The 9494-nt window shown below is 38.3% G+C and overlaps 1 protein-coding gene across 1 annotated transcript; it reads left to right on the top strand.

Moving 5' to 3' along the window:
- Window positions 1–6431: 6431 nt before the first annotated feature.
- Window positions 6432–6938, top strand: LOC308506713 (mitochondrial import inner membrane translocase subunit Tim17-B-like; the record flags this gene model as incomplete). The annotated part of the gene is made up of 1 exon (XM_081070568.1): window positions 6432–6938. One exon carries the CDS (start codon window positions 6432–6434, stop codon window positions 6936–6938), a length of 507 nt encoding a protein of 168 aa, XP_080926694.1.
- Window positions 6939–9494: the final 2556 nt, after the last annotated feature.

Below are 9494 nucleotides of genomic sequence, written 5' to 3' on the forward strand. Positions count from 1 at the left end.
GTTGCTAAGCACTGATGAGCAAGTGTACTTGAGTCTGATTTTGAACTCTCCACAAATTTAGGAGTCACCGTTAAGAATAGAAACAGTAATGAGGAAAAAACTCTTAGGCTGAATTTGGATTTATATTTTCATGTGCCATCTAAATAGAACTCCTCTTGTTTTCAGTGGAATAAATTTAGCTTTGGATATTGTACTTATGCATCCATTTCCAGTGCAGCATCACAAATATTTGAAACAGTAAGTTTGGATCCATTAAAAAGAATTAGCATTCTCATACACTTTTGTTAAAAAGTTATTTATCACCTACCTTTGATATATCCACTTAGAAAAAAAATGCATATTTATATATTTTTTAAATAGGATAAATATTTCCCTCATCTCTTTTTGTATTTCATATAAACCACAGATTTACCACATGTCACATTTACATTTTCTCATTTGTTGCATTGATTATTAATGAGAAGGTAAAGGATTATGGGATTTGTTAGCTCATTTGTGATCTTTCAGCTTGCTCTAAGTAGTTGTCCCAAAACATACAAAAATACTGAAGAGTCCTGCATAAATTGTAGTTGCACTATCTTTTTTCTTTGCAGGGAAAAGGGTGGCTGAAAGCAGTAGGAAATCAGACCTCTCAAAACATTCTGACTAGAGTCTCACTTACTAAATGAATTCAGTAAACATTAGATTAATATAAACATGAATGAAGCAGACGGTTTAAATCTATTATTTAAGAATCTATGGCATCTTTCTGAAAGTGTAATTTCTATAAATAAGAAACCAGTGAAAATTCAGAATCGTCAGAAAATTGATGCTTCATTAAACTGAATTATCTAATAAATGAAGCTTACCGCTGATAACTCTAAATATTTTTTATATTTATGTAAAAAAATGTATGAGCTATGACTCAAACTGGGAGTCATCATTCTGATCATCAATGGTGGTTTTGTGCTGTTATACAACGAGGTTCTCAGGACTAATCAAATTGGCAGTACTTGAACAGCCGTGGAAGGTCAGGAGTTAGAGTTTCTTAGCACAGAGATTTTTAGATTTTACTTTTGTTTAGTTCTTCCGTCTCAGGCTGGAAGCACTTACTTTTTATTGCATTAAGGAATCTATCTCGAGAAGCTTTCATTTGTCCTTTCCTTATTTATTACATTTCATGTTGTTGGAGTTCATAACCACATCAATTAATACTTAGATTCACGTGTCCAATGTCATGGGTATTCCTAGGAAGGAAGAGCATGAAATCTATGATATTTTTTGGTGTCTCTCTGGTCCTTTTGCTCATTTTTCTGAGTCCTTGGCCAATCTAGACAGTTTGCCAGATTGGTCAACGATAATTTCGGTTTACCATGGTCACGCCAAGAAGGCCTTCATCACTGCCCTTCGTTTTTAATAGACCAGATCCCTCTGTTTAAATCGGCACTAATTCCTCTCTTCTACACCTTTACAAATTAGGTCTATCTGAACTCTCACAAAGTTTCCAAAACACTGACTTCTCAAATGTTGTTCTAAGGTGAGCTTAGGGTTCCTGGGTTAACACACAGTACTCTACATAACATGTATTTGTGAAAATACAAAAAACAACAACAACAACTAATATACTAATAGTTCTCTGAGTATTACCGCTTGCAACCACTCTGAAAAAAATGGGTTTTCTTATTGCCTTTTTGTAAATGAGGAAACTGAGGGCCAGACAAGCTAAGTATTTTTCCCAAAATAAAATAGATAAGAATAATGAAATCAATATAAACAGTGAATGAGGCCGAAGCTGGTACTATAATTAGTAGTTCCCTAAGCTCAGAAATGATGGGCTTTGAGTAGTCAATTCCACAACATTTGAGAAAATGAGATACTTGCTCTGGGGGAAATGCTTTCTGTGAGACTTACACGTCAAGCAGCTGTCACTATGAACAAGAAATAACACAAAAGATATCCCTTGCCTCATCTGGCTTGGCACTGAAGTGGCTAAAACCCAGAAAATTTCACTTTTGAAAAATTTTGTCATTTGTCTGACAATGCTATTGCGCTTCTCAGGCCAAGCAAAGAATCAGGATGTTGTTGCAACATCGACATCTGCTGGTTATTGCGTAGAATTACACAAACCAGTAGCCGAAGACTTTTCCAAGTGACCGTTTCCTTTAAATGAGTTGGTGGATTTTTATTTGCACAGTAATGGGTCATGAATACTGGAAACACACAAAGTGACAGTGGGGAGAATCATGGGGTATTGTAGAAATAAAAGGCATGACTGTTGGTTTAGAACGCAGACTCACAAACTTGCACAAACATAAAAAAATCAATCAATGAAGCTTAGGACCCAAAGACCTAAAGGGAAATAAAAAATAAATGACTGTGAAACAATCCAACTTATGGATGTCAATAATTAACACAATACGCAAAGGGCACGTTGATAATCAGAATGGGCAAGCAGTGGTTTTCAGGTTACATGCCACCTCTTCTTTATCTCTCTACACAGCAGTTTCCAATAATCCACTCATCCAATATTTATCCAACATATTTTTATCAAGCACCTAGTATGTGCTAGGATTTGTTCTATAAACTGGAAACACAATAGTGAAAAAATCAACTCCTTTCCCTAAAGGAATTTCCATTACAGAATGGGGTAGGTGAGAGGAGGGGAAAGAAAAATAAAGTAAGTAAGTATACATCCGGGGGTGATAAGTGATATGAAGATAAACAGACAAGGGGATAGAGAAATGAGGAGGGGCACTAATTTACATAAGTGACTGGAAAAACCCTCTCTCAGGAGGGACAATGAACAGAGACATGGAGGAAGTATAGGGGTGAGGGTGAGCCATGCAGTAGGGGAAGAGTGTTCTAGGCAGAGAAAATGGCAAGTACAAAGGCCCTGAAACATGTACAAGCTTGGCGGATGTGAGCAACATCCAGGGAGCTTACACTCACAAAGTAAACTGAATGAAAGAAGAAGTGGTGAGACACGAAAGTGGCCTAACAATGGGGTCTCTGGTCATGGTAAAAAACTGGCCTTTCCGCTGGATGAGCAAGGAAATCATGAGACGGCATTGAGAAAAAGAAGGGATGTGGGAAGGGAAGCTATTAGCCACCATGATAGCAGTTTTTGACATGCAGGAATATATTCAGGTATTATTATTGGTAAGTTGAGGAGCATCTCAGACTGCCATCTTCCTAGCTATTGTAGTCCTGCCTAAAGCTGGAAGCCCATCCCATCCATTTTTCCTGAATATTTTCCCCCTTGTTAAGCTTCCTGGAAGGCTAATAGGCATAATTTTTCAGCTTATCTGTTATGATTCATCTACATATCTTAAGGAAGTTAATTTGGATCATTGCCTGACTCAGAATTCCAGCATGCATCACTATCTCAATATTACCGTACCAAGCTGAGTACTTTGCTTTTCATCAGAATGCACCCTTACATTGTCATGCTTCTGACTTATTAAAACAAAGAAAAACAAAGCATGGACCAACGTAGGCTATGCACCAGTATGATGCACAGAAGAAGGTAAAATGTTCAACACAGAACAGAAGATGATTCAGCTTGTACCAAACTTTTCTATTCAACCCCAAGGAAATGCATATCTCACAGACAGCTTACGTTCCATATATCTAAAATTGGACTCATGATATTGACTCCTAGCATCCAAACCTGCTCTTGTTGCAATCTCTATTTTAGTAAATGGCATCACCTCTTACCCAGAAACTTTGGAGTTGTTCCTTACACTTCTTTCTCTGATACCTTACCCTCCTAACAAATCACCAGTGCCACTGATTCTGCAAAGTGTTTTTGTCCACTTTGATCCAGACCATTTGCCATCATTTATATCCAAGCCACCATTATTGCTCACCAGGACCACAGTAATTGAGCCATATTAGATTTCCCCTTTTTATACATTCTATCTATCCCTAGTCCCCCATCCACCTCATTCTCTGACCACAGTCAAAATTCTCTTTAAAAAAAAAAATGAATGGGTAATAGACTTATTGAGGTAATCACTTTGTGAAGTATATAAATGTCTAATCACTATGCTGCTTTGTACACCTGAAACTAATGAAAAAATGATGTCTTAACCCTGCTTAAAATCCTTAATAGCTGCCTATTGTCCTTAGGAAGTTCAAAATCCTTAATATTGCTCCTTCAGAATTACACATCTATACACAAATTTTCTTCTATGTTTTAGGCCTTTAACCACGTGAAAAGGTATGTTAAATGCCTGCTTACAGACTATAAAATCTTATAGCCCATTAGGTCTACAAAATCCTATCCTAATAAAGCCATTCCTTCATGTCTAAATTTTTCTTAAGCATATTTAATATTTTCAAAAATATTCTGAGAATGTCAATAGGTATAAGTGGAAAATTATTTTCATTATGAGATCAATGAGCAAAATACCTACCTGCCCAAATATTTTCTTTACTGATGTTACCTTTCAAAGACTGTGGACCCCCAAATCTGTAACAGTGCACCTTTTACAAATGCAGTTCAGATAAAACTATGTCTGAGGAAAGAGGGTCAGTCCTCACCTGGCTTTTATTCCATCACCAAACTGACGAACAATAAAGAAAAGCAGCTAATGTTCTCTACCCAGGTAATTACGTTTTTTATTTAATAAAGTAACAAACCAAAGGATAACTATTATAGTTGAAATGGAAAAAAAAAACTGATTATCTAATACGAACAAATATCCCACATAATGTAATAGAAAGAACATGAAATGTAATGAAAACAGACCTAGTTGACCATGCTGTGTAGGCCAATTATTATGAGACTATAGGCAAGTTTTTTTTAATCTCTCTGAAATTCGATTTCTTTGTTTGAAGACAGGATAGTTAAAAAGGGGGAAAATCCATTTCACAGAGTTGAAAAAAATAAATGAACTAGTATACATAAAACAAGTGTTAATTAACAAATATTAAACGAATTTTAAACCTGCAGCCAACAGCATTTAAATCTATGTGACTTAATAAAATCTTAGATTTTGTAATGACTTTTTAAAAAGGAATATGTAAATTAAATAAGATACTTTTCCCTTATAGTATTTAAATATCACTGGCTTTAGACTAATTTTAGTAAGAACAAGACTAAAAGAAACTCTATTGATAAACTGTGAATATCAATCTGTTCTTCATTATCTGTACTCCTATTACTGATACTTTCCTGGGTGTAGCTCACAGATGCTTTTCTGCACTGAAGGGACTGCTTCAGCATGTAGGACTCACTAGATAAGAGAATTATGTGCCATATGTGCACTGTGGGACCAGCTGTTCTTTCCCTTCATCTCCAGTTGAGGACTTAGACAGTAGTCAGCAACAATCACGGCACATGTGGATGAATATCCTTCCAGATGATTCTAGTACACAATCATTAAGAAGCCCCAATTTTTGAGTCTTCCCAACTGAAGTCAAAGACATCATGGAACAGAGAAGAGTCATCCCTCTATTCCTATTTTGTCAAATCTGAAATTCCTTTCCCACAGAATATATGATTATAATAAAGCAGTTGTTTTAAGCAAGTAAGACAACCAGATGAGTAAGCTTTGGGGTGGTTGCTATCTCATAGTAAGTGGTAGGGAAACTTGGAACCCGGAAGTAGGGAGTTTCTATGACAAAAACATGACATTGACTTTAAGACTGAGTTAGGTAGGAGCTGAAAAGTCCTTGAGGAGACTGTTAGTGAAAGCTGAAACATCTGGGGTAGACAGATATAAAGGTCAGCAGCCAGGGAGAAAGTGCTAGTAGTGGACACTGGAGAAAAAAAGATTCCTGTTGTAAAGTACTGAAAAGTTGAGCAAAATTGTTGCCTGTGGTAACATAAAAAATAGAAAAAAAGCAAGACCTTTATGCTAGAAGTCTGGGACACATGGGTTATGCAAATCACCTGCAATCACTTGCCATGTAAATAAATCATATTGATTCATAATTAGTAGCTGTGGGTGGTTCCTGAAAACTTTAAGCTGCGACTTTGAGTTTAGTCACTTGAGACCTTTTAATCTCTATTCCACTGTGTCTTATACATAGGCACTGTGTAGTGGTATTTCATCTAGGAATCAAGGTACCTACCAGAGTTAATATTAATTAAAAAATTGAGGAAGATAATTTATTTGCATTTTTGTAGTAATCATAAAACCAGAGAGAGACATCTACAAATGTGTTCCTTGTTAAGTAATGATAACAATATTATTGCTATAACATATAATAATTATAATATGTAAGGCTCTAAATTTACAATGCGTATTACATATATATATAATCTCACTTGATCTTCTCGATGACCCTGCGTAGTAATCATTCCATTGTTATGTATGAAAACTATCCACAGTAAATCACTTGCTCAAATTTACAACCAAGTGGCCAATCAAGAACTCTGTCAGGTTCTCTACGTAATTCGAAGCCTTCTGTTCTTTCATCGGTATGGAGGATTCTGGGGCGCCATGGAGGAGTACGCTCGGGAGCCCTGCCCGTGGCGAATCGTGGATGACTGCGGTGGAGCCTTCATTATGGGTGTCATTGGTGGTGGAGTCTTCCAGGCCATCAAGGGCTTCCGAAATGCCCCTGTCGGAATTCAGCACCGATTGAGGGGTAGTGTCAACGCTATGAGGATCCGAGCCCCCCAGATTGGAGGTAGCTTCGCCATGTGGGGCGGCCTGTTCTCCACCATTGACTGCAGCCTGGTGCAGCTGCGGGGCAAGGAAGATCCCTGGAACTCCATCACCAGCGGAGCATTGACCGGGGCTATGCTGGCTGCCCGCAGTGGCCCACTGGCCGTGGTGGGCTCGGCAATGATGGGGGGCATCCTGTTGGCCCTCATTGAGGGTGTTGGCATCCTCTTCACTCGCCACACCGCCCAGCAGTTCCGCAACGCACCTCCCTTCCTGGAGGACCCCAGCCAGCTGCCCCATAAGGAGGGTACCCGGGCCCCAGGCTATCCCAGCTATTAGCCGTACCACTGAGAAAGTGACCACCGATCAGCACCATCGTGGGAGTTCCTCCTGGATTCCTTCTGGAAGATTTACCTCGAAGGGAGGGCTGGTTTCTGTGGGTCCTGGGACCTTCCAGACTGTGCCTCTACTCTCTGCTCCCTTTTCCAAGGGTGGGGTGGAGCACCCCAGCTGCCCTGATGGACGGGTCCCCTTCTCTCAGGGCACCCTAGCCCCACACTCATATGTAACAAGCTCTCACCCCATCCAATCCCCATGGCTCCCTGGTGAGTATTTAAAGCCAGTTTTGAAATGTAAATAAAAAGACTTCTATATAATCATTTGTTATGTGTGTTGTTTGTAAAGCACTTGACTAAATGGAGATTCTTACATATTATGATAGTTATGATTGTCAGTTTTTAAAGGACAGAATTTCATCAAATTGAGATAGTCACATTGTGTCAACTACCTGCCACTCAAAAAAAACTACACTAAAGTTAATATCTTAAAAGAAAAAATACATTATTTCAAATATTTGTGAAGATAAATACCAGAAAAAGTGGTACAAGAGGTATCTATGCTCATTACCAAGTATTTCTTCCTATACCGAGTGATTCACTGCAGGCTTCATTAAATAATATCATTAAATGAATTTTAATTTAATTTATTAAAATTTAATTTCCACAAAACTTAGTAGAAAATAGGTTGTCACAGAGTTAAAGAAAATATTGGAACGTCATCTAGCCTAACTATAGTTACTTTATAAAGTCGAATAAACATGCCTTTATTATCTCTGTAGTTCTAAGTTATTAACAAAACAATCCATATTGGTTTTTTGTTAGCTTCCAAGGAAACTGATTTAATTTATTTCAATAAACATGCATTGAGTACAACTATATGCAGGACACATATCTCAGAACTGCAAGCATATAATTATAAAAACTCATGGCCTCTGATCTCCAGTGAAAACAATACACAAACACACAGATGACTAGGCGGATTTTGGCAAGGGCTACTCTAGGGCTATAATATGTAATAGAGGAACTGGGGAAGAAAAGATTTAATCCAGACTTAAATTGTGTGGGATGCTTCAGTGAGGAAATGTAAGTGAATATAAAGCCTTTAAGACTTGAAAGCTGACAAAAACCCATATTTCCACATAATGATTAGTTCTGTTTTTGTGTGTGTGTGTGTTTTGTTTTGTTTTTTTTTAAAGATTTTATTGGGGAAGGGGAACAGGACTTTATTGGGGAACAGTGTGTACTTCCAGGACTTTTTTCCAAGTCAAGTTGTTGTCCTTTCAATCCTAGTTGTGGAGGGTGCCATTTCAGCTTCAAGTTGCTGTCCTTTCAGTCTTAGCTGTGGAGGGCGCAGCTCAGCTCCAGGTCCAGTTGCTATTGCTAGTTGCAGGGGGCGCAGCCCACCATCCCTTGTGGGAGTCGAACTGGCAACCTTGTGGTTGAGAGGATGCGCTCCAACCAACTGAGTGATCTGGAAGCTCAGAGGCAGCTCAGCTCAAGATGCCATGTTCAATCTTAGTTGCAGGGAGCGGAGCCCACCACCCCTTGCGGGACTCGAGGAATTAAACTGGCAAACCTTGTGGTTGAGAGCCCATTGGCCCATGTGGAAATCGGACAGCCTTCGGAGTTAGGAGCACGGAGCTCTACCAGCCTGAGCCACCAGACTGGCCCATAGTTCTGTTTTTAATATCCTGTTTTGGCAGACTCAGTTTTGTAAATCCAAATTTTCAGCAATAACTTTACATTTAATTATATATGTATCGATTGTTCATGGAGTATTCACGTATATTATGACCAATATGTTATCATTTATAAGACAGTTCCAATAAATATATTGGAACTAAACATATAGATAAATAAAACAAAGAGTAAATACAAGATGAAACTAACATCTGTGCTACCAGAGAGGCTAGTCTATAGAGAGATGGATTTAAGGGTGATCCAAATGCATCTGTTAAGCAAACTTTGGAATAAGAAAATGTACTCACCAGTCATAGCAAAGCAACTCTGACTTGCCCACCAACCTTTCCCGCTCTCCCCAGGGGAATGGTTCTGTAAGCGGCAAGCTCTCGGAAGATGGTTGGAATGCAGCTAAGGGGAGAAGAAAAAAAGGTTGGTTGAAGACTTAGTTAAGCACAACTAAGCTAAGGTTACCCATCTCAAATAAGTCCCTAGGGGAGAGGCCAATAAAAAAGGGGAGAAATAAATAAAAGAACAGACAAGGATCAGGAGTGCTGAAAAAAGTGCCTGCTCTCAGAAACCAGGAGTGGAGAAATTGTGATCCATCTCTGATATCCCAGAAGATGACTCTGTTTATTGGAGAAGAGATATATCTTTTGTATTGATTATTTGCAATTTCTCTTTATACATTGCCCATTCTTATACCTTTTTAAGAATGGCCCATTTTTCTAGAAGTGTTCATTTTTTCCCGTATCGATTTGTAAGATCCAAATCAATAGTATGACAGAAGATATGAGAACGAGAGATGTAGTCAGTACCCTGATGTCTCACATATACGACCTCTCAGCTTCTCATTTTCTTTCAATTTATATAATCT

The sequence above is a fragment of the Rhinolophus hipposideros genome (genome assembly GCF_964194185.1).
Source record: "Rhinolophus hipposideros genome assembly, chromosome: 13".
NCBI lineage: Eukaryota > Metazoa > Chordata > Mammalia > Chiroptera > Rhinolophidae > Rhinolophus > Rhinolophus hipposideros.